We start from the raw sequence: 27430 nt of genomic DNA, 5'->3' as shown, positions 1-27430 counted from the left end.
CTCGGTATTATTTTTTATTTTTTTTATTATATGTCTCTTTTCTTACCTTTTCTTACTTTCTGTACTCGGGTTTTTGTTCCGCAGAAAGTTTCCGCGGAACGACTTATTCTCAATCGACTCATCCCAATAAGACCGAGACTAAAAAATACGAAAGACAAAGAAAGGAGAAAAAAAAAAGGTATTTTACAGAGACGGAAAATAAAGTTATGGAGAGAGAATCGTCTGGGGAATTAAAGCCGATCCGATGATGAAAAATCTAAATCCCATCAATATACTCTTTACTTTTTTTACCGAGCTTTTATACATGAAATATTGAAATTGACACGGAGCCTGGATTCAGCTAGGAATGATATCTTAAATGAAATCGCGCTCTGACGTTGATATGTCCCTTCTCCGTTACTAGGATGTTATTCCCAGCGTTGCTGCAGAACGAAACCCGGTGATGAGAAGACAGATATTACTAAAAATGAGCTTGCGCAGCAAACAATAATAATCTTAAAATGTCATAACGTCATTTTATCTAAATCTTAATGTCACTTTTTACCATCCCGTTGAGAGAGAAACGTAAGCTCAACACAAACTGCGGTAATTGCACCGTAAATATTTAAACCGAGGTCGCATGCACTGATTGCGAGACTCATTATTACGAGAACCCGACGAATCGAAAATCCTCAAAGTTCATTATTATTATTTGACAAGCTTCCTTTCCTGGAATTAAAATTGGGAAACCCAAGGGCTGTTTCCGCTTCTGCTTCTGCTTCTGCTTCTGGTATAATACACAAAGACGAGGAGAAACTCCTTGACGTCGATTAAGAAATCCTCGGTTCATTATTGCGTCGGAGAAATGTGCTACAGTTTACAATTTAACTTGTCGTTTATTCGGACAGAGCGGATGTAGTACCAGTGGACGTATATAACTTACACGGAAAAAACGGAATATTAAACATTAATAAATGCTCTTCTAAAAGCTTGAGGACCGGATGTCGTATCGTTTCACGTCACTGCTGTGACTATTTTGTTCGGTTGTCGGTTGGTCGACTGGGATAGTGGCGGGATTTTTGAAAGAATGAAGGCGAGCAAAGCGAGTATGTTATGTCTAGTAACAGTAAAAAGTGGAATCTGTTATCAATAATTAGTACTATTATGTACTTAATGCAAAGTAGTTTACTAATTTTTGTAGATTCCTAAAAACTACCCAGGTAGAAAGACATCAATGGAATTAGCTTGTATTAAGCTAATTTTATCAGTTTTAGCCTAAAATTAGCTAACAAACTATGGTTAACACAAGGTTAGTTGGTAACGCTTTGGATCGCTAACATAAAGCTTGCAGTTTTAGCTTGCATAAACAGTGACAATTTAGCTTACTATAAGGTTAAAAGTATATCTTATTCTTAGCTAGAATAGATTTGGTAATTTAAGTTTGAAAACATGTTTACAGAGAAAAATTTTTTATTATTTTTTTTTTTTGTACACAAACATCAGATATTGGGCATTAAATGTGTAGTGTTATATATATTTTCCCTAGCGGTTTTGACGTCACCGTATAAACATTTATCTGAAAATAATAATAATATTTATTCAAAATCATAAAATAATTAATAAGATGATTTGAGGTTATGCATTACCTCAGATGTAAATCAACTACAAATACATTTCAGAATTATTCTAGTCACATTCAATAGAGAAAAATATATAAGTTTTATTAGTATATAAATTATAAATTAACTTTTGTTTGTTGAAATATTTTAAACTTACCCTAATAATAGTGCAATATAAATAATAAACTTTGATTATAACTTGCAATCAACCTCTGTCTAACAAACAAGCTTCCAAGTAGATGGCACTCTTTACTGCCGTGAAGCTAAATTCATTATTAGTCAGTAAATTACTTATTAGTCAGTAAATTTATTCAAAGCTACTGATCTTTCAGTAAATTTTGTAACCACTGAACAAATCAGTAACATTTTTACTGATTTAACTTAAGAGAGTAAGGACGTTCTAAAAAATTCAAATTTTTTTATTATGAGCATTAAAAACTTGTGATTCAATAAATTAAAAAAAATCAAAACTTACTTGCTTAGTATATATTTTTCTTTCTATATGTTGCAAATAAAATTGAACTTATTCATTACTTATAATCAATAACACAAAATCCTAATTAACCTCAAACTTCAGTTTTCAATGTACGCTTGGAGTAATGTTAGCAGATAAGGTAGTTTTAAGTTTAGAATCCAAGCTTAGAACAAATCTTATCATACGCGTGGAAAAAGAGCTAACAGCAAGGTATATTTGAAGGTTAGTTACACTCTAAAGACTTGTCATAGAATTCATCCTAATAACAACCTAGAATAAAGCCTACAAAACAAGACTTAGATGTTAAGCTAAAATAAAGCTATTTGTAAGTTTCAAACTTGTCCGACTAAGACAATTTTCTACCTGGGTACTCAATTATTTCAAAAAGTAAGTAAATATTATTACTTTTAGGTATAATACGTGACTTATTAGTGAAAGTTAATTAATTTATGGCAAAATCTATTAAAAAGTAATGATTGGTCAAATTAGGAACTGGTATCTTAGATACTGATTTTTCCAGCCGAAAATTGCAAAAGTTACTAACTTTTATTTTATAAATTCGATATCACTGATCAATTATTAGCTTAAAATATCATTTATTCATCATTATAAATTAATTTACAATATACATAAATCGAATAAGTGGTAAATAATAAAATGAAAAATTAGTATACTAGATACTGAATTTTTTGCTCATAAAAATACCGAAAATTTGTAACTCTTATTTTATAAATTCTATCCCATTAACTAATAATTAGAGGAAGGGGGGACAAAAGGGGGTAGGGTAGGCAAAACATGGTACCCCCAAAATTTGATAAAAAAAAAATTTTATATTTTAAATGGTTTTTAAACATTCAAAAATCACTTCTGTAAATATAATTAAGCGTTACTTTGAATTTTTTTTGGTAAACTTTTTCAAAAATCAATTGTCAGTTTAAAAATATTAATGACGTTTGTTTTTTGATAAAAACTATTAAAAATTTTTTTTCTTCTGTTGTATCCAATAAACATGTAAAATATAATTTTTCTTCATGTAAATTACTTCAAAAAAAATTCAACTTAATCAAATTCGTTTAAAATCCAGAAATTTTTTTTTTACCTTTTTGGGGGTACCCCACTTTGCCCGCAGAAATGAAAAATTTTTTTTTTCAACGGTAACTGAAAATTTCTTCTATTTACTTTGAATATCATTAAAAACAAAAAGATTTAGCGTATTTGAGTCCTCGAAAACTTGGTATTTGCTTAAGTACCCCCTTTTGCCCCTCCCTCCCCTAATATAAAATGTTATTTATGCGTTATTATAAATTAATTTATTATATACATATATCGAATAAGTGGTAAATAATAAAATTAAAAATTAGTATACTAGATCTTTATATATTAATATGTACGTTTACTAATTTTTCGGTTCCTAATTTTTTAAATTTTTCTATGTTTATTTGAATAGTGTAAATACCAATTTATCGATTCTTTTTCATATTAATTTTAATATACGAAATTACAAATTTTGCTCTTCTATGTGTATCAAATTTTAATATAAATAATAGCCATTTTGTAATATATATAATGATCCTGGTTTGATATTAGTGCCGAATATTCTAATTTTGAGTCAAAAATAAACTACAAACTATCAAAATTTTGAGTATCATTTTTTTCCGTGTATTGGGGCGATTTTTCTGAATTAGCAGATTAATTTGGACATGGGTAAATTGATTGATATGGCGGGGAATTGGATAACTGTGGGGCAGATGTAGAATGAAAAAGATGTTATCATTTAGATCGTTTGTATTGATTTAGTTTTAAGCCTTAGTTAGCTCTGAGCAGAAAGAGGCTGTTACTTTTGAGAATGGCGCTATAAGATATAATTGAACGGAATCCCTGAAAGGGCGGCTGCTCTGGTAAGGGCAAGGGTGGTAAGTAGAGAGATAGCCATAATTTCAGGGGATAGAGCGAGTCCGAGCGGGGCTCATTTAGGGGATGAAGCAGCTCCATTCCGTCGAGGATCCATATCGTGTGTAGCCCAATTCTCGATTCCTCTTTGTCTGGCATTCGTCTCTGCGTCTCGACTGTTATTTCGTCTCATCCATGCATGAGGCACATGAACCATTTTCTCCTAGCATACCCAGAAAGTGGCTGCTACATGTATCGTATTTGTCAGCCGGGGACGCTATTCCGTATGTACAGCGTGCGGTTGCCTGTCCGTGGCCGCGAATTGCCACGATTTATTATTGCTCCCACAAACAACTGTCAGCCCTGTACTACATAACTTTGCTCTGCTACTCGTGTTATACTTTGTTTCACCGCAGTTTTACGCTCAAGGCTGTAGCTCGAGGGAAAATGGAAAAAGCTTGAGAAAAATTTGAGCGTATTTTTTAAACCGGAATCACGCTAGATAAGCCAGATAACAATTCCACAGATCACCCCAAGCTTCTAACAAACACTTTCCGTGTTTTCGTGAAAAAAAATAACCGAATAACTGTAGTAAGAAAAATAAAACGGGCGCTCTGGTTGATTAATTATTAAATTAATTTGTGACGTGAGAAAATAAAAAAAAAAGGCGAGATCGTCTTTTCGGTGACCTTGTCTCGAGCGACATGCCAGCAGAGTTCCCCTGAGCACTCGATAATGGTAGTGATCAATTAATTACTCTAGACTTGGCGAACGAACGAGTGACTAATTAGACTGGATGGAGAATCCCGTGGGGTGACAAATGCGTCCCTTCGACTTTGCCCCGTGCATTTCCCAGCCCCCTTTGCACACACTAACGGGGTTGAGTGCAGACAGAGAGTACACGGTGGGAGGATGGGAGAGTAAAGTAGAGCATCCGAGCTTTCTCTTCCCCATTCGCTAAGTGCCACGATGCATACAAATACCCGATCAATTAGGATTCTGTTAATTACAACGTCCAGGGTCGGATGTCCTTGCCGGGACTGCTACATCTGGATCCAAATGAGGCACGTGCTTTTTCCGCCAAGCTCTTCATCACATCAGAGCTGCTGGCTGCTTATCTACCGTCGAAATTAACCGTACGAAATTTAACTACTGGATCGCAGGTGGAGACTGAAGCTTACTATGAAGATTACCCAAAGCTAAGCGCAAGCTGCCGCTACTAAAACGCTGCATCTGGTTTATGAATGTATCTTGCAGATGCTCCTCAAAAATAATGACCCCAATGACGCTTAACTCCCTCGTTACTCTCCGAGCAATCTTTTGATTGCCGGTACTTCTAGTAACTTTGATACTCGGGTATCTGCCGATCCATTTCCTTATGCCGATTACTTATTTACCGATGATAAATATCAGAAGATAAACAATATATCGAACTGATCGTGAATAATCCAAGAGATTATTTCAGGTAGTTCGACGGGAAAATATAAACTTGTTCAGTTGATTTCTCCAAGACGTCTTACGAGTCTCAAAGGCGTAGTTACCAAGCCCGAAGCCCAAAGTATATCCACCAGCACCAGCCTGGAACTATTTCTACAAGCACTAATACTACCTCTACTACTACTTTAACGTCTGGGCCATCATATAGAGTAGAGGCTGATCGTTATAAAGTACAAACATTATTATTATTATTATTATTATTATAGGTTATATCCAGCGGTGTAGAAGTAGGTTTTGCCAAGAACAGCATAACAGTTGTGAGGACATGGTTATTAAACAATGATAGCGATATATAAACAGGAGGTTAAACCGCAACAGTGTCCATTGGCCGTAGTAAATCAACAAGTTGATGCCAGCAACTCCGTTGACCATATTTTATTGCCCAGTGAGCAGATACTGGTTGGTGGGGTTGCTGTAGATTTTGGCGAATCAATAATATATTAAAATTTTCACAGTGGCAGACTGGCCAGCCAACCGGCAAGCACTTAAGTAGATTGTTTTTGGTTATGGTCAGTCTCTCGCGAGGAATGATACACAAGGCTGATGTTACAATGGCCACTAAAACACTGGATTACTTATGAAGCTCGGTTAAAGCCCCAGCATCAGCGACAGAAACCGTCGGAAAGAGATGGCTCTACATCAATTGATTATGCAGAAACGCATGTCAGTGTATGTGAGGGTGTGGAATAGTGGTGGTCTATTCTAAAGCAGGAACCGTAGCATCAGGACGGTAACTCGAGTCTACGAGCGGTTGTAACGCGGTCAAGCCTTTATTGGCCACTAACTTCCTGTCGTACGGTAGACTGACCAGTAATAACCATTACCAGTGGCCAGCTTTACGAGCCGACTTAAAACTTAACTCCTCGGCTACTCTAGTCTCCAATCACCATTTCCCGGGCTCTTGCTGCTTTCCTATCGACGTTCAAGTAATACGATCCTCTTCTTCGAAAGCTCTTTGACTACTTAAGCCCTTATAAGAGAGTAATGGAGAAAATATACTTTAAATATCACTCTTTAGCTTACAAAACCTATTTTTTGAGCTTTACTCTACACGGAAAGAAAATTATGGCAGCGGTTCCCATAATTTTGTGAAATTTTTTCCTATACCATAATAGGAATTACGACCATAAATTATGGGAGCGGTTCCTATAATTATAGGAATGTTTCCCATAATTATAGGAATAGTTCCTATAATTATGGGAATGATACCCATAACACTATAGGAATGGCTCCTATAATTATAGGAATGGTTCCTATAATTTATAGGAATACTTTCTATAATATTATGGGAATCATTCCTATAATTTATGGGAATGGTTCCTATAAATTATAGGAACCATTCCCATAAATTATAGGAACCATTCCCATAATATTATGGGAATGGTTCCTATAATAGTATGGGAACTATTCCCATAATATTATGGGAATGATTCCCATAATGCAATTGGAATGGTTCCTATACCATTATAGGAATCATTCCCATAATATTATGGGAATAGTTCCTATACTATTATAGGAACCATTCCTATAATATTATGGGAATGGTTCCCATATTATCATGAAAAAATTAATTTAAAGAAGTGCGGTAATTACTTCTACAATACACAGAAATTTTATTAAACATAAAAACAAAAATTCGAACATTGAAAAAAAAATCGTATTTGGCAAAAAAACATTAAAATTTTTAACAAGAATTTTTTGTCAGCACAAAACATTCAAGAAAATTCAAATTTTGGGAAATTTCTACACTATTGTGCAAAAAAAAAAATTAATGATATTATAGGGATGGTTCCCATAACATTATGGGAATAGTTCCCACAATATTATAGGAATAGTTCCTATATCAATATGGGAACCATTCCCATAATGGTATAGGAATCATTCCCATACCATTATGGGAATGGTTCCCATATTGATATGGGAATCATTCCCATAATATTATGGGAACTATTCTCATACTATTATGGGGATGGTTCCCATAATATATGGGAACCATCCCTATAGTAGTATAGGTACTATTCCCATACCATTATAGGAACCATTCCCATAATGCATAGCAAAACTTCCTATAATTTTCTTTCCGTGTAGATGTTCGATTTAAGATCCATTCATCACTTGATAAAACTTGTCAACTATTTTTATTTCCCACAATTTTCATCAGTTCTTGAATCTCAAGACCAGACAGAAATGTCTGAGCCCGGAAAAAAATTTTAATCACCACTTTAGACCTTAGAAATTGCCATGTAACATAGTCATCTACCACTGGTACATGAATTATGCAATACCACATTTTCTTCATTATTTATGATCTTCCAAGGGGTCTTTTTATTGAATCTGATTACTGCGGATACGGAGAAGGTGAAAAACACTCTAGACACTGGTTGGTTGATTTTTTATCGGACAGAATCCACATTGGTAAGTGTACCCAGGACATTAACGACAGAGGAAAAGGTCCGTTTGGTGGCGATATTTAACGAGGAATTATCTCACCATTCTGGTGAAGTAGTGGGAGGTAAGCCGAGATTTTCCCGCATTATCTCTTGGGCACTCGTGAAATGTACTGCTTGGCAATGCTACACCGTCAACGCTGACTCAGTTTTCCCGGTAATCCGTAGCAATTCTACGGGCCCGAAACCGGAACTTGAACTATCGCGATTGGGCGATTAGTGCATTAACGACCGTCCCATTTCTCGGCAGATATCTCTCTTGCTGTGTCAAATACACACCCACACATGTGGATATGTAATCAAGGTTTCCGGTGAGTATAGCAGGAATGACGTGAAAAGTAATACACTGAAATAGTTCAATCAGGCTTCTAATAAGCGCCCGATCTTGATTGGTCTACTTTTCGCAACACGACAACTGGGTATTTCTTCAGAACGAGCGTGATCTCGATAACGACAACAATTCGTTACCCGCCGAGTGCTCTTGCGGAAAAAAGAGACAGAAAATATTTTCTAGCATCCTCGACATGCAGAATTTATTGCTGGACCACTTGGCCGCAGACGCACTTACTCTAACAAATGTACGACTGAAAATTAAAAAAAAATATAACACTTTTCTGGAAACAAATAACTATTCAAATAGGGTGCACAGACTCTGTCATGCAGGAGTTTTATAGCCGTTTCAAAGCTTGCACACACTTTGCCACCTTTATCTAAATGACGAAAAAATTTCCCAACTCCATTAGAGATTTTCAGGTCTACGATTTTTTGCTTCTCGTAGTTTTTATTACTCTAACTTTTGAAACGATGGCTTTTAAATGGTGGTAACGCTGCGAAAGCACAATACCCGGAGGGCTACATTACACTCGAGCTTAAAATCCATTGTAAATATATATCCAAGTACAAAGGGAAAGGGCGAGCTCACTAGTTTTAATGTGTTGCGATTCATTTCCCCCTTCACTTTTCGGTGAAGGCAAAACTGTTGAACTTTTTCCGCGTATAAATAAAGTAAAATGAATCATCTATATATATATACACATATATATACATATTTATATTTATAAGGTATTCAAAATAAAATATTTTAGTTCAAAGTTTTGGTGTAACGTTAACTCGACTAATCCCGTATGAAAATAACATATATGGTCAAAATATATGTAAAAATATATGATAAATATCAGAAAATATATGTGGCCAATTAAACTATATTTTCTGATATATATTTTTTTATATTAAAAAATATAATATTCAACATATACGAGTCCGTATATGTTTAGCATATAACATATATATGACAATCATATACAAAAAATATATTTTAATCATATATGAAAATATATATTCTTGTCATATATATGGAAACTATATTTTCATAACCGTAAGAAAATAACATATATGGTCAAAATATATGTAAAAATATATGATAAATATCAGAAAATATATGTGGCCAATTTAACTATATTTTCTGATATATTTTTTTTTATATTAAAAAATATGATATTCATTATATACGAGTCCGTATATGTTTAGCATATATAACATATATATGTCAATCATATACAAAAAATATATTTTTATCATATATGAAAATATATATTCTTGTCATATACGAAAACTATACTTTTATCGTACATAAAAATATATACTTCTATCATATACGAAAAATATATTCATATATAAAAACATATATTTATATTGTGTATGGAAAAAAAACTTTCTTATTCGTATGACCAACTCCAATTAAATTAGATCTAAATTTCAATATACTCTTTAAATTGCAGTTAAAATTTTCAAAATTAGTTAATTTGATGCGAATATATATACCCATATACATATACATACAACGAATAAAATATATGCTTAAATATAACAAAGAAAATATATGGTCCCATATATAATATAAATTATATGCTACCATATATTTCATTTCATATAAAAATTTTATATTTTTTGAATATAAAAGGAAATATATCAATACAATATATTATAAGGTAAATGTAAATGTATATATAGCTTAATATAAAAAACATATAAGATACATATATGTAATACATATATTTACTACTGTATATAATTTTATATTAAATCGGCAAAATCTCTATATGATTTTATTATCATATATTTTATTGTTGCAAACATATATGATTTGATATATTTAAACCATATATTGTTTTTTCATGATACCTGCATGTATGAAAATAACAATAAAGCCACTTTACACTCGGAAGACAATGAATGAAGATAATAAAATAAATTTATAGGTACAGAAGGGAAGCGAAGGAGTTGTAATTATAAAATTATGTGGGAAGTAACGCAATCACGTTACGTCAGTTGATGTATGAACAATAAACCTGTTTGTTTTTTTTTTTCCGTAACATCTTCTATTTTCTGAAAGGAATACTTTGGATGTAAAAAAGTTTTAAATCTGAGAAAGCTTAATACCGAACAACTCTCTGTCCTAGATTAATTTTTCTAACGAACCCGGCGCCTTGCCTGCAAGTTTTGCATAATTTGCATTTTTACCACGAATTAAAACAATAAAGTCCTCGCGAAGGAGCGAGAATGCCGGAGTTTTAAAATAATAAACGATTTAAAATAAAAACAAACAGTTGTTGAACATGGGATTATTTTAAGAAAAAAAAAACGTAATAGAATTTTTTCGGTCGAGAAATAAATAAAATTTTTTTAAATTAGGGTAAAAAAAAGGTGAAAGATAAAACCGAGTTGTCTAAGTTTTTTTTATTTTTTATTTTTTTTCTTATTGAAATGAGAGCATCTGGCAGACGTTTGTGAGGGTTGAGTCAGCATTTTTTTCTGTCAGCACGAGAATCCAGGGGTTACTTGTTAAAGGATCAGGATAAGTAAAACGAAAGGAAAAGGACAAGTGTCTGAAGAGAGAGGATCTGACGTAAAGAGGGAGAATATTTTAGTGGCTGTTGGACCAGCAAACAAAAAACCCGCCCGATTGCCGAAAATAAATTTCCTTATGAAAATTACGAATTTAAGGTGTATTTTTATCATATTTTTTTATGCGGATACAATTTATGGGCATCCCTTGAGGCCACCGGCGGTCGCACTTCGTAACAGAAATTCAGCGTAACAGACCCCGCTCGGACGGAGTGGATCCAATAGTCGAAACGTCGATAACGTCCTAAGGTTTTTTTTTTTGTTGCTCGGGTGATTAAATATTCTTAATGGAAATTTTTCGCTCCATTTACTTTTCATTTAGTTCGTGAAAATAATACCAAAGAAATCGGATATGAGAATATTTAAATTCCTGCGATGTTACTTACTTTAATTGAATTTTTAAACCGTACATTTATTAAAAATACTGTTATTATTCCTTTTCCTTTGGAGAATATTTACCTAGATCGAAAAAGTAGATCTGATTTTAGTCCAACTGGACTGCATTTGGACTAATTGATCTGTATTTGAACTAGTTGATCTGTTTTTGATCTTTTATCAAAATTTTAAGCTGCTTTTGATCTGTTGTTTCAAAAAACTACTGCGTTACGGGCAGACAAAATTAGTTTGATTCTTCAAGGGTCGAAAAATTTGATCTGATTTTAGTCTAATTGGACTATTTGATCTGTTTTTGATCTTGTATAAAAATTTTAAGCTGTTTTTGATCTGTTGTTTTAAAAAACTACTGCGTTACGAGCAGACAAAATTAGGTTGATCCTTCAAGGGTCGAAAAATTTGATCTGATTTTAGTCTAATTGGACTATTCGATCTTTTTCTGATCTTTTTTAAAAATTTTAAGCTGTTTTTTATCTGTTGTTCCAAAAAACTACTGCGTTACGGGCAGACAAAATTAGATTGATCCTTCAAGGGTCGAAAAATTTGATCTGATTTTAGTCGAACTGGACGGTATTTGGACTACTTGGTCTGTGATTGAACTTCTATTAAATTTTTAATCTGTTTTTGATCTATCCAGGCCAAAAAATTTGATATGATTTTAGTCTAATTGGACTATTCGATCTTTTTCTGATCTTTTATAAAAATTTTAAGCTGTTTTTGATCTGGTGTTTCAAAAAACTACCGCGTTACGGTCAGACAAAATTAGTTTGATTCTTCTCGGATCGAAAAATTTGATATGATTTTAGTCTAATTGGACTATTTGATCTGTTTTTGATCTTGTATAAAAATCTTAAGCTGTTTTTGATCTGTTGTTTTAAAAAACAATTGCGTTACGAGCAGACAAAATTAGATTAATTCTTGAACTTGGGAATATTTTAGTTCTAAAGATTTGCAAGGACAACACTAGATTAAATTATGAACCTGTCATATTTTTATTTATGATTCCCATATAAAATAAATATGATTTAAAAACCTAACCCGGGTTGAAAAATTTGATCTGATTTTATTCAAACTAATTGGTCAGCCATTAAATTTTTATCAAAATTTTGAGCTATTTTTGATTTAAAGACGATTAAAAACAAACTAATAGAAATAATAGGCAGTAAAAATCTGACTTTGATCAAAATGTGCCAAAATCAGACCAAAAATTATTGAAAACAAGTCTGAAAATAGTCTAAGTAAGAAATAGTACGGGCAAAATTGAATCAAATTCCACACGTTAATGAATCACAAATAAAAAGTAAAATTGCATAGAAATAACTTAAAATTTTGATTCGATTTTAAACAGAGCTAATTTTTTGACCCGGGTAAATTACAATGTCTGATCTTATGTTTCGAATAAATTAACAATTACAAATAGTAAATAAGCATTGAAACAAGAGAAGCTGGCGTAACACGTGGGAGAAAGGGGTACAGAGATGATTGTAAGAAAGTGAGTGGAGTCAGTGCTTAATGGAGTTCGGTTGAAACTAGTTAAATGTAACCAGCGACTCGACACGGTCATATCCCTCTTTTAAGGGGTAGTAAGGTCTCCGAAAGGGACGAGGGAGGGACGAGTTTCTGTTGGTTGAGTAGCGGAGTACTATAAATTACATAAATGAAGTAAGCTTCTCTTCTCTGTTGAACGGATGTCTTGCCCAAGTTTATAACTTAATCATTCGTCGAGTCGTGACGAAGGTCGTTGGGTGGGGGTCTTCTTGGGGTTGAAAGAGGAAAACCGAGAAAACGATTGACGGCAGGGATAAAATTAAGAAGAAGAAGAAGAAGAAGAAGAAGAAGGAGGCGAAGCAGAGAAATGGAAAACAGAAGAATGGAAAATGACATTGAATCGTATCTGAATAATTGAAATAATTACAAATCTTTTGTTTTCGCGAAACTACTTCCTGCGTACTATTATGATGAATAAAAGGATTACGTCATCCTGAATTAATTGGATCAATGTTCCATCGAAAATCTACGGCATTGTCTTGGATCTAGTGTAAAATAATTTATCTCGAGCTCCCGTTTGTCCGATGAGGAAATTTTCTAGCTGGATTTTAACGACGGAAATCGACTTCTGTCTATGTGCATGTGTCGGTAACAAGTGATATAGATTAACGCTAACACACTTTTCCAGGAAGTTCATTTTTTTAACAATTAATTATAAATTTTTTTTTAACTTTTTGCTTTTTAACGCGACATCTTGTGAATTCATAAAAACTCTTGTAGGAAAATAAATAACTGAAAAAAAGAATAAAATAATAATAATAATAATGAGTGAGATGGAGGTAAAAAAATAATTCCGAGAAAAAAGTTGAATTATCCCGCGAGCGATTAAAAGTTTTTAATAGCCCTTGATTCTTGATGAAGTTTGAAATCTCATGCCCAGACATTAATTTACCACGCGAATAAAATTACCGAGTCTCAATATAGTCTGATTGATATTCTGCAATTAATTTTAAAAAAATAATAAAATAACTAAAGCACATTTTTTTTTAAATTTCAGGTTTTGGCTTCGTCACATTTCAAAGCGAGGATGTAGTCGACAAAGTATGTGAAATTCACTTCCACGAGATCAACAACAAAATGGTGAGTTTGTTTATTTATTATCCCTGAATAGAGACACTAAGACTGATCATGAGAGCACTGAAGCTGTTTGCCGATCCACCATCGAGTGAAGACGAAAATTAATTTACCGAATAATCGAGGACGCTCGCGGTGGTTATTTGTATTTGTCATACATGCATACATACCAGAGAAACTATTCCAGTGGGAGTGAAATAGGACAAGGGACCAGTAGCTGGAAGCCAGTGTAGTAAACCAGTTGCATCTAGATGAACAGAACCCACTACAGAATCATACCACCGCAGAATCTCCTATTTCTCTATACCCGTCTAGCCCCAAGGAATTTTGTTTACACAATAACCTGTAACATTTGTTATTATCCAGCTCGACAAATATCGGACCAGAGTCAATCAACAAGTCACAGAATAGTCATCATCATTAATAATAACAATAATAACAATAATGACAATAATAATAATAATAATAAAAAGGGTGATTTGAATTATTTAATTGCAGGTCGAGTGCAAGAAAGCACAGCCAAAAGAAGTGATGCTCCCGGCAAATTTGGCGAAGACGCGAGCGGCCGGCCGAGGTGCGTACGGTGAGTTGGTGATGGTCGCGACACCCCCCACCACCTATCGTTATGCGCCGTATCCCTTGCCATCTGCGGCTGCAGCCGCACACGCTGCTGCAGTGGCATCAGCAGCCACTCCGCATCATCTGCTCGCGCCAATAGTTGCCGCAAGTGCCGCAGCTCCTGGCAATGCCGCGGCCACGTACCAATACGCGTCTAACCAAGCAACCGCCGCGGCTGTTTACGATGTAAAGCGCGCATTGGCCGCAGCTGCGGCTGCCTACCGACCCCACCCGGCAGCCGCAGCTGCAGCAGCTGCGTCCCGTGCGGCTACCTTGACCTACTCTATGAGTGACCTTCTTGGTGTCCAGGGACTCGACATGGGCACCGCCGTTTATCATCCCATCCCGACTATTGGACTATGACCTACAATTCTGACGCCTCATTTACGACCGCAGTAAAGACATTGTTTTTAATTATTTTACTTACGTTTGTTCGCTAATTTAGACTAGCTTCCCGAGTCGAAATATTAGACGTAAGTTGAACGTTCTCAACGTTTTAAACGTAAACTGGACGTTTTCAACGTTTTGAAAGTAAATTGAACGATTTTTTTGTGTTTTGGTTCGTAAAAAATTGGTAATTTCATGAGTTATGATTTTAGTTTAATGATAACATCAATCAATTTATTTCTATATTTGTAATCACAATTTTCATAACCTTGATATCATAATATATGAACAGGTATAAATATATAGTGTTAAAGATAAAAGTATGAAACTAAAAAAATTTTTTTTCAAAATACGAATTTTTTTATTTAAGAGCCAGAAAAACGGACGACAAAATTTTAGAGAATTGACGTGATTATAATCCAGGAGTACAAAATCGATGAAAAAAAATTTTCGGTATGCTTATGTTTTCTTATTGTAAGTCTAAATAGATTTTAGTTACGTTTTCGATTTATGATACGTTTTGAATAAGTTGAAAGCTGTCAAATTGAGTTTTTAATGTCCGAAACGTTCAATTTACGTTCAAAACGTTCAATTTACGTTCGAAACGTTCAATTTACGTTCGAAACGTTCAATTTACGTTCAAAACGTTATTTTACGTTCGAAACGTTTAAAACGTTGAAAACATTTAATTTACGTTCAATTTACGTTCAAAACGTTCAATTTACGGTTAAAACGTTGAAAACATTCAATTTACGTTCGAAACGTTCAATTTACGTTTGAAACGTTCAATTTACGTTCAAAACGTTCATTTTACGTTCGAAACGTTTAAAACGTTGAAAACATTTAATTTACGTTCAATTTACGTTCAAAACGTTCAATTTACGGTTAAAACGTTGAAAACATTCAATTTACGTTCGAAACGTTCAATTTACGTTCGAAACGTTCAATTTACGTTCAAAACGTTCAATTTACGTTCAAAACGTTCAATTTACGTTTAAAACGTTGAAAACGTTCAATTTACGTTTAAAATGTTAAGAACGTTCAATTTACGTCTAATATTTCGACTCGGGTTATGATGACTGACTATAACTTTATGTATGATGACAAAACGCAAGCAAGCATTCCACAGAAAATCGAAAAAAAAGTACGGATTTAACGCAATGTTCAAGAAAACACTGTGATCGTAGTTGATTAATAATCAGTAATTAAATCAGTAGGGGCAGTTTTAAATGAAGAAATAGTTTGTAGATAATAACCGACCGCGGCCTCGGATTTTCGTCAATTAGATAGTAGATTATGACGACTATAAATCAGTAACAAAAAGACTGGTAGTAAATTTAGTAGGTTTAGACACACTAGACAATAAACAAAGTGTTCAGAAAACAAATGGAGTTAAAAAGATAAAAAAAATGACTGTAGATCTTTAAAAAATAGTAAGTAGAAAAGGGGAATTACATTTGGAAGTTGTTGAATGCCTTACGATCGAGGACTCGCTCGAACATTGCGATCCAATTCCAATGGATATAAATTTAAACGGTAGGACAATGTGTAAGAGCGAGGAGGGACACCTGGCGATTTATTATAGAACCGCGATGTGAATCGGTAACGACGAGATACACCCGAGCATCAGTACACCTCCTTTTCCACCCCATCACCTATAACACTCAACATAGACAGTACACTCTGTAGATTCAGTTACTTGATACTCGGTACAGGTTCTGTATGTGAGTGTGTACTCGAAGGAAAGAAGGATAATAACTATGCCAGCTGCGAAGTACCTAATTCAGTTTCGCCGTAAGCCCACCGGCTATATCGAATAATTAAGTTTCGGCGTCTATCACAATTACCGCTAAAAGCACTTCAATTAAAATCCTATGGAACTTAATGCCTTCAGCTGCCGGAGCATGTCCGGGTATTGCACCAACTGCTTCTCTCGCTCTATTTCTCTCCTCCCCAATTTACAACTACCCCCTGCCCTGTAGCTTGCACCCTACCCCCACCCTCAACCCGCGACCACTAATAACTCTCGTGCCAACAAATGTGACGGTAATTATTAATAATGTCGATGACAAGGCGATCAAAACATTCCTCGGTGTTCTTTAAGGGACGCTAACTTCTACGGCTGCCCAACTTCAAAACACAGCAACTGACAAAAATAGAATTTTTGAAATCAGGCGTTTTTCTCATGATCTATTGCCTTCTTTTGTTTTTATCCAAACCAAAATCAGACTTTTACTATCTATTGTTTTTATTAGTCTGCTTTTGATCGTTTTTAGATCAAACCCGAGTCAAAAATCAAATTCGGATTTGAGTCGCAAAGTTCGCAATGAGGTTTTTGAGGATCAAATTAGAATTTTAAGATTGACAACTTAATCTGGATTAGAGCCTCAAAATACTCAAAACATCAAGAAATAATTTCATCGGTATTTGAACCTCAAAAGTCGCATTCCCTCCCCTCCCTTTTTCTATTTAAAATTTTCAAAATTCGAAATATAACTCTTCGTTCGTTGAGGATTTTGAGGTCTTACTTATGATTCAAAATCGATAAATTATTCGCATTTAGACCTCAAAGTTCTCATTGAGGATTTTGAGTCCTAAGTAGAACTACTTTTTGGGCGGCAAATAAAACATCAAAGAAATTGAGGCTTTTGAGGACTGAACTAGAATTTGTTTTTTTACTCGGGTAAATACCTTGAAGTTTTTATAAAAATTTAGACCGACCAATTAGTCCATATACAATCTAGTCAGACTAAAATCAGATCAAATTTTTCAACCCAATTGAATCATGATCCCAAGTCTTCGCTAGAACTAAAAATCCTAAAAAATTGGTTCCCAAAAATTTGTCCCTTACTGTGTTTTGAAACTAGGCGGTCGTCTATTTCGGAATTTCATTCCAAACTCCATATCATTATTATCAAAACTTGTCGGTTAGCGATCCCCTTAAAGAAATAGATAAAAAAAAAAAAAAAACTAAAACTTCGACCTGATAAATTGTCAATTTTTTAAATTTTACGCATAATTTATTATTCAAAATAAATAAATTTATATTATATCGCATTATTGAGTAAGACTTTTTTTGAACGTATCAGTATTGATAGCATTCCAGTACGTGGCGCTGCAAGTAGTTTCTAAATTATATAAAATTTATTAACGCGAGCGGATTGGTTAACGGAGTGGCTGAAAATATATAACACTAAAATGTTGCGTTTCAGATAATTAACGCAACTTCATGAAATTTCATAATATACCAAAAAGTAATTAATCAAAAATATTTAAATTAAATTAAGAATAAAGTATTTAATTAAAAAAAACGTATTTAAAATAATAAATTTACAATTTACAAAATTCAAGTATTCAAATAAATAAATATATATATTATATATACATACATTGAATATATATTACAAATACATTTAAATCACATATATTTGTGTATATAAGTGTTCAAATATATATAAATATATATATATGCTTTTACCTATACGTACCTAATAATGAAAATAATTTTTTTTTTTTTTTTTTTTTAATGACGGCTAAATATTTACAGAAAAAATTATTAAAAAATCTATATATACACACATATATAAATTAATATATATATTATATGATAAAAAAAGATATATTGTTTTTTACCTACAATAGAATTTGATATAATTATATTGATATTGGATATATTTTATGAGTACCTCATACCAAATTAGACTTTTTTTACTGTAATATTTTTTTTATTATTATTATTATTTATTTATTTTTTTTTTTGTTAATTATAGACTTATATACATATCAAGTATAATCTAGGCATAAAAATGTCATAGTTTTAATTGATAATAAATAATAATTACTATTGTTTTATTTTTTTATTGATTAATTAATTAATTGATTAATTATGAAAAATTACTTTAGGTTATCCTAATAGGAATTAATTAATTAAACTAGTTAGATTATAAATTGATTAATTACATTAATTATTTAGTGGACATTATGTTCACGTATTTTATTATTATTATTATTATTGTTATTATTATTATTATTATTAATATTGTTATATTAGCGGTTTTAGTATTTGAATAATGATAATTAAAAAAAGCCGTTATAATATGCCGTTAGATTAGTTAATTTGTCATAGGTCGTTCTTTGTGGAAGACTTTAGCCATTAAATATCTGTCTCAAAAATATGCACACCTCAAATGTAAAACGTCACTACTATTCTACTGTTATAATTTACAAATTTTCACAGTTTTTTTCACAAAAGTTGAGTCATTAACGCGATTTTCAAGATGGATTCCATATCTTGCGTCAAACTAAATAATCACACGGAGAATAAAAAAGAACTATAAGAAATCTTGTATTTTCTTTCTACAAGAATTTATGCTATTGAAATATTCGGTCTAATATATGTTCGGTGGAAAATTTAACGATTTCATTCAATAGTACACTGAGAAAAAAAAAACAGTAATTTTTACCATGTTGGCATAGTAACTATTACTATGTGGATATAGGGATTTTTCCGGTGTAAACATAGGGAAATTTCCTATGAAAATATAGGAAACAATACTATGCTACATAGTAAAAGTTACTGTATCAACATAGGAAACATTCCTACGTCAGCATAGGAATTATTCCTATGTTACCGGAGTAATTTTTCCTATGTAGCATAGGAATTTTTCCTATGTCTTATTTTATTCATTAGTACACTGAGAAAAAAAACAGTAATTTTTCGAATGTTGGCATAGTAACTATTACTATGTGGACATAAGAATTTTTCCAATGTAAACATAGGGAAATTCCCTATGAAAACATAGGAAACAATATTATGTAGAATAGGAAAATTTTCTATGCAACATCGGAAAATTTCCTGTGTTAACATAGAAATTACTCCTATGTTACTAGATTAATTTTTCCTATGTAGCATAGGAATTTTTCCTATGTCAAACATAGAAGCTATTACTATGTTAACACAGGAAATTTTCCGATGTTGCATAGAAAATTTTCCTATTCTACATAGTAAATTTTCCTATGTTACATGGTATATTTTTCTATGTTCACGTAGGGAAATTTACTATGTCAATATAGGAAAAATTCCTACATAACATAGGAATTATTCCTATGTTAGCATGGTGAAAATTTCTATGCGAAAATTGCCTGTTTTTTTTCTCTGTGTTTATTATACACCTAGGGAGTAAAGTAGGACATTTCAAGTCACGGGTGTAATTGTCTACTGTTGCGCCTGTATACTATTTTTCACCAGATCTGCAACTGAAAATTTAAATTTTTGCCTCCAATTTCGGAAGAATGGCACGTGCGCTAGTTTTTATCATTTGTTTTCTCGTGAAGGAAAATAACGACTTTCTTCTCACTATACAGGGCAGGAATGTAAACTTTTGATGCAGGTATAATGAAAAATCGTATACAGGCCACGAAGGAAAGTAAGATGTCTCAATCCGTGTGATTGCCACTCTCGTCTTCGGCTCGGGTGGGCAATTATACACGCGGGTTGAAATGTCCTACTTTTCACCCTACGTGTGTAATATACTATTTTTCTCCCTAGGTCTGTAATATACTATTTTTAAATTTTGAACAAAGGATCCATAAATCTCATTACTATTTTTTTTTGTTTGATAAATTAACAAATAGACATCAAAATTATAGTTGAATTCATGTAAAAAATGAACAGAAAGTTCAAAAACGTCCAAATTTTGAGGTGTGTAAAACAAAATCAAAACTAAATGCAACGAAATAAAAAAAGCTTCCACTGAGAACGAACATAGGCTGTAATAAAATAACAATTATAATAAAAAAAAAAAAAAAAAAAATCATATACTAAAAATAAGACGAAAATAGTTGACTATAAATAAACGTATTTAATTATACCTTGTAGTGGGTATACGCTAATTATACTTAAACCTGTATTTTTTCTCTACTACCACAACTTCTACCACCACTACTACTACTACTACTTATCAAAAATAATCTATTGTCGTACACATATTTAAGCTATCGCTAAACCTCTATATACTTAATTAATTGCGTGAGACACGTGTGTTTTAGATATATTATTTCAAATTTACATATAAACAAAGTATTGTATTGCCCAAAGGCGCAACACTGTCTCGTAAGTAGAACCAGTAATTCATCAGGTTTTTGTTTAAAAAAAAAAAAAAATTATTAGATGTCCAGTACATAAATAAATCTGATAATTTTTTTTTTTATTTTTTTTTTGCTTGGGGTTTTGGTACAAAATGTCAAATTTAATTTCTAAATTAAAAATAAAAAATATAAATAATGAATTATTTAAAATGTAATTAAATTGTCTTATGACGTTTTTTATAACAGTTGTTTAAAATTAAAAATATAAATCTTAAATTAAATAATAATAAAAATAAAATATAAAAGTATATTGAAATGATTTATTTTTGAAATAATTTATTTAATAAATAAAATATATTTAAAATAACAAATTGACGCTTCACGTCGGTTTTGACGTCACAATACCAGCCCAGTAGTGATTTAGGTACGACTAATTAAAACTATTAATTAATATAAAATACTATACTTAATATCTTATGAGTGTATTTTTAAATAACTATAGTTAGATATCAGAGCTAATTGTCATCTACGTACATTGTGAGAACAAATATCTATATATATTTATATAAATAATAATGGAGAGTTATTAGATAAACTAGCGAGTCAGTAGTGTAGTAATTGTGATCAGTGTTTTCTTTGATTAATTGATTAATATTATTGTATATCGTCGATATTATAAGTGTCTGTAGTGATTAAATAATTTGCCACTTGTATAAATTTTAGCTTTCGTTTTTGAGACTGGTAGCTTATTATTTTAAATACCGGCAATTTTAGATTTATCTTAGAATATTGGATGCTAAGCATTTTTGAAAATCGTTTTTTTGCGAACAAATTTATTGGATTTGATATTTTTTTTTTTGTACTAATTTGAATATTTGGTTTTTTTTTTTTTTTAAATATTTTTTGGTGGGATTAAAAAAAGTATAGACTAAATTTATAGAGGGAGGGGCAAAATGGGTCGTAAAGAAAAAAATTTCGTTTTTTTTACTGAGTACTAATTTTGAGGTTTGGTTTCTTTGTTTTAAATATTTTATGGTGGGGTTAAAAATTTATAGAACAAGGGGGTAAAATGGGTCGTAAAGAACAAATTTATTTTTTCACGGGGTACTAATTTTGCTGTTTGGTTTTTTTGTTTATAATTTTTTTTGGCGGGATTCAAAATAAATAGACTATATTGATAGAAAGGGGGGGGGGGGTTAATTTTTTTGGTGGGATTAAAAAAAATTACAGATTAAATTTATAGAGGATGGGGCAAAATGGGTCGTAAGAAAAAAATTAATTTTTTTTTGTTAAGTACTAATTTTGACGTTTGATTTTTTTATTGTCAAAATTTTTTAGTGGAATTAAAAACACATAAGCTAAATTTACAGAAAAAGGGGGAAAATAGGTCGGGATTATAAATATATAGAAAAGGGGGTAAAATGGGTCGTAAGGAAAAAAATTTCGGTTTTTTTACCAAGTGCTAATTTTGAAATTTGGTTTTTTTGTTTTCAATATTTTTCGGTGGCATTAAAAAAATATAGGGACAATAAATTTATATTAAATGGGGGTAAAATGAGTCGTAAGAAAAAAATTAATGTTGTTTTTGCTGAGTACTAATTTTGACGTTTGATTTTTTTATTTTCAATATCTTTTGTGGGATTAAAAACATACATACTAAATTTATAGAAAAAGGGGCAAAATAAGTCGTAAGAAAAAAAATAATCTTTTTTTTACTAAGTACTAATTTCGATTTTTTTTTGTTTTAAATATTTTTTGGTAGGATTAAAAATAAATCGGCCATAAATTCTTATGAAAAGGGGCAAAATGAGCCGTGAGAAAATAATAGAAACTTTCTTTTCAAAATTTTAATTCTGAAAAAAAAAATAAAACAGATTTTTAAAAATATTACATTTTTATACTGAAATTTCCTAGTAAAATTTACAATAAAAAAAATTCATCTCAAAGCTATCAGTCGTTAAAAAAATAATTTGAAATAAAGAAAAAAATATTTGTGAATCAATAAAATAATATATATACATGTGGCAATTATTTATAATTAGTCAATATTGAAATAAGCTGTATTAGAAAAAGCCTAGAATTATTAATACAATTGAACTAACAATATTTTGTCCAATTAACCAAATACTGTAAACGCTACATAAATTAACCATAGAAGTTTAGGAAAAAGGTTTTATTGTTATTACATATATAAATATGTATATTTATATATATTTTTTTTTATTTTATTTTTTTGGTTTAATTTATTAATTATTTGTCGTAGACATTGGACTTATAAGGACGCGTTGTAGAATAATTATTATTTATTATTATTATTATTATTAATTATTAATATTAGTAACCTATTTAAAAGCAATTTAGTCAGAGCCTAGTCTAAATACGATAGTCAGAGAGTCTTAGTTGTGTGGTCTTATTTGAATTTTAGTATATCCAAATTATGAAATTTCATGGATGCAAATTTTTATTCATTATTATTATCATTATTATTATTATTATATTTTTGTTTTTAACCTAGAGAGCTTTTGAAACCTTTTTTTTTATTCATTTTCGTCCTTCCAATTTGCCTTTTATTTTTTTATTTTTACATACATTTGGAAAAGTTATATATCTAGTAACAAAAATAAGGGCTTATGTTAAAAAAAATTTTTTAGTTGCCACTTGAAGAGCTTGTAGTTAAAAAAAATATTTCGCGATTTTTAGATCTTGAATTTCTTTTATTTCTTTTCCACTGTAACTAAAAAATTATTTTCCTAAATTGTGGCGATTTTTTTTTTAGAAAAAAATACTCAGTAAAAAAATGATCAATTTTAAAAAAAAATTCCGTTTGTACTAAAATTCAAAAATTTTTTTGATTCCCATAAACTCTTATTTTAATCGATATGAAACTTTTCCAAAAATTCAAATTCAAATTTTTATCTCTCATCTCAAAATGAATTTCTGTGAAAAAAAAACAGCTTTAGCTTTTTTAATAACTCCATGTAAATAAAAATCCACTGGCTATATTTTTTTTTAAAATAAAATTTTTTACAGCAGAAATTCATATGTTGTAATTTTAAAACTTGGAGTAATTGCAAAAAAAAAAAAAAAAAGTTTAAATTGAGAGTGATAAATGTTTTTTAATAATTGAAAACAGCGAGTAGAAAAAAAAAGAAAACATAGAAAGAGAAAGAGAGAGAGAGACTAAATATAAAAAGACGAAAATTCCGGAAATTAAAATCCAATCACATTTTCATGAGTGTTATTAATTATTTTTATTTTTCCTTGTAGATTTTATGTGGTCCCTGGGAGCTCTACCTGATGGTAAGTTAAATATTAACGAGCAGTTTGCTTGGCAAATTTTTGCCGGTAAGATGTCAGATAAATTCATATATTTGTTTACTTGTCATACTCAATTATTCTATTGACATTTTATTTTGAAACTTTTACCGACACAATAATATTTTATCCCTCTGATATTCCGTCACTGGTGTACAACTTTTAAACAATAACTAAAGTACATAAATATTTTTAGAACTTTTACGATCAATTTAAATTTTACTAAAAAAAAAAAATTATTTTTATTTGATTAAAATATTGATACAAAAATTTTTTACTTATTTTCTATTTAATTTATGAAATTTTAATTAATATTTTATTTTAATAAAATCTATTACGAGATGAATAATTGAAAAAAAAATTAATTTATTAAATTAAATTTCCAACGATGAATAATCAAATTAAATTTAATTGATATTAAAATTCGGAATAAAACGATTATGTAAAAAAAATTAAATTTTTCAATTGAACCCTGGCCAAAAAATGAATAAATTAAAATAAATTGATACTTCAATACACCGTAAAAAAAAAACCAAAGTCAAACCTGGTGGTGTAGGTGTTAAATTCGTACACCAGAAACGGTGTGAAAAAAATTTCCCGGTGTTAGAATATTTTTCGGTGTAGGAAATATTTTTACTTGCTCGATCACTAGTTAAACAGTATTTTTATTAATCAATTAAATCAGTGGTGATTAAAATTGTGGGCGTGAAATTGCGTAATTTTTAAATAAATTACGTATAATATAAATAATTATTTGAATAAGTACATAGCAAAATTGATATTTCCTCCCGTTTATATTTATGAAATTTTTATATTTTTTTATATGTACACGGAAAGAAAATTATGGGAACGGTTCCAATGATTTTATGAAAATTTTTCCTATATCACTATAGGAACTACGGCCATAATTATGGGAGCAGTTCCTATAATTATAGGAATGGTTCCCATAATTGTAGGAACAGTTCCTATAACTATGGGACTGCTACCCATAACATTATAGGAATAGTTTCTATACCATAATGGGAACCATTCCCATAATGATATGGGAACTATTCCTGTCATGTTATGGGAAATATTCTTGTATATTATAGAAACCATCCCTGTGCACGGAGATAAACTTATGGTAACTGTTCCTAGTACAATGATGAAATATCATCCCATACCGTTCTGGTAATGATTATTTGGAACTATGGGATATAGGCCCATACTTTCTGGAAAAAGTTCTCATAAATATGGAAAAAATTCCCATCGATATGGTAACAGTTCCCATATCGCATGTGAAAGAATTATAGCAATGGCTACCATATATTATGGTAATTGTTCCCATTATCCTCTGGTAGACGTTACCATAATATATGGTAACCATTACTATAATATCATAGTAACCATTGCCATAATGTTTTGGTAACGATTACTATAATTTTATAGTAATGATTACTATAATATATATGGATGCCGTTCCTATAATTGACGTTTTTAAAAAACCGGTTACCATACATTATGGGAACCATTCCCATAATATATTGTAATTGTTACCATAAATTTTTCTCCGTGTACCATTATAGGAACTACGACCATAAATTATGGGAGTAGTTCCTATAATTATAGGAATACTTCCCATAATTATAGGAACAGATCCTATAATTATAGGAATACTTCCCATAATTATAGGAACAGATCCTATAATTATGGAAATGCTACCCATAACATTATAGGAACTTTTCCTATTCATCATGGGAATGGTTCCCATAATTTATAAGAATGGTTTTTACACCATTATGGGAACCATTTCCATAATGATATGGGAACTACTCCTATCATGTTATGGGAACTATTCTCTACATTATGGGAACCATCCCTGTAATAGTACGGAAACATTTCCTATACCATTATGGGAACCATTTCCATAATGAATAGGAAAAGTTCCCATAATTATCTTTCCGTATACTCCATTTTGTTTTCTAATGTCTATTCCCAGAATTTTTTTCACACCGATATAACACCGCCAAATTACACCTTCTACACCAGTGTTATTTAATTTAAACACCTCTCTTTTTACAGTATAAAAATATAATATACTAAATAATAAAAAAATGTTTTTTTGTTATCAGGTTTCCCAGCAGCATATGCAGCATACGCAGCAGGCCGTACCTACTCTGGGTATCCTAGTTTCGGACTACCCTACGCGACGGCAGGTAACCATCTTAGCTTTAACCACCTTAACCATCAGCATAATACAGCGGGCCACATCGGCCCCTTGAACCACCTCAACTTGAATCACCACCACCACCACCACCATATACAGCCGGCCCCCGCAACTGCACCCCACAACCCTCAATCCAACCCGACCGCCACACTCTTTTACCATCCCAATCTGGACCACCTCTACAACGCCATGCCTCTGTGAACTAATTTTTTAACCAAGCGCACTCTCTCTCGCTCTGCTGCTACCTATACTTTACTTATTACATCCACAATATTAACAACAAATACTGATAGCAATATATTAATAGCAATAATTATTATTAATAATAATACTGTTAATTATAATAATAATAAGAAATTAATAATAATTACCCGAGCGCTATTGGCTGCTGGTAATTTTTCCCCGACACTCTCAACATTTTTATGACAATGCTACGAGTGTTTAAATAAATATAATTATAATATATAACAATTGTGTAAATAATTAATAATTAATATTAATTATAATTATTATTAATTTTTTTTTTAAATATTTTAAGCCCCCGCTCTTTTTTTCGAGCTTGTAAATAAAACCCATAATTGATATTTTTTTTTTATGTCGGAAAAAAAAAATTAACGGGAAAATAAATTAAAAATTGGCTTTAATACAGTTTGAGAATAAATGTCTATCGAGAAGCTCGATATTAACCGCGTACGGAATCTATACGATATGAGTTTTTATCAGATTGATAGGAAACTCCGGCTTCAGGGGTGAATTATTGGTGTATGTATGATATAAAAAAATGCTCGAGAGCTTTAGAAAAAAGTAATTACGGTGTATGATTGTGGGTCAAGTACCGACGCCTTATTGCATATATCGGAATTTAAATAAATGTCAAGATTATAAATTTATAGATTTCATCATTATGGTTATCGTTATTTTGATATTCAAATTTTTTTTTATTTATTTTTGTTTAATTGCTTATGTTTTTTATTGTAGAGTAATAAAGTTT

General features: G+C 31.3%; 2 protein-coding genes across 7 annotated transcripts in view; both read left to right on the top strand.

Moving 5' to 3' along the window:
* Positions 1-27430, top strand: part of LOC130665690 (RNA-binding protein Musashi homolog Rbp6) — a 531909-nt gene that overhangs the window by 461173 nt on the left and 43306 nt on the right. For 4 of the 6 annotated variants that reach the window (XM_057466187.1, XM_057466191.1, XM_057466189.1 and 1 more), the window contains 4 exons: positions 13750-13832; positions 14325-14409; positions 24186-24218; positions 26345-26428. In XM_057466187.1, coding sequence (XP_057322170.1) covers positions 13750-13832; positions 14325-14409; positions 24186-24218; positions 26345-26428 — 285 coding nt within the window. The remainder of the gene's footprint in view (positions 1-13749; positions 13833-14324; positions 14410-24185; positions 24219-26344; positions 26429-27430) is intronic. The other 2 variants (XM_057466190.1, XM_057466188.1) reach the window with 1 other exon arrangement.
* On the top strand, positions 14416-14847 carry LOC130665694 (antifreeze protein Maxi-like). Its single transcript, XM_057466196.1, has one exon. It carries the CDS (start codon positions 14421-14423, stop codon positions 14805-14807), a length of 387 nt encoding a protein of 128 aa, XP_057322179.1. The 5' UTR covers positions 14416-14420; the 3' UTR covers positions 14808-14847.

The sequence above is a fragment of the Microplitis mediator genome, chromosome 3, assembly GCF_029852145.1.
Source record: "Microplitis mediator isolate UGA2020A chromosome 3, iyMicMedi2.1, whole genome shotgun sequence".
NCBI classification, from domain to species: Eukaryota; Metazoa; Arthropoda; class Insecta; order Hymenoptera; family Braconidae; genus Microplitis; species Microplitis mediator.
This window is presented reverse-complemented; position numbering and strand designations above follow the sequence as displayed.

Excerpts from the sequence above, each read along its gene's own strand:
- LOC130665694 (XM_057466196.1), top strand. The coding sequence starts at position 14,421 with ATGGTCGCGACACCCCCCACCACCTATCGTTATGCGCCGTATCCCTTG.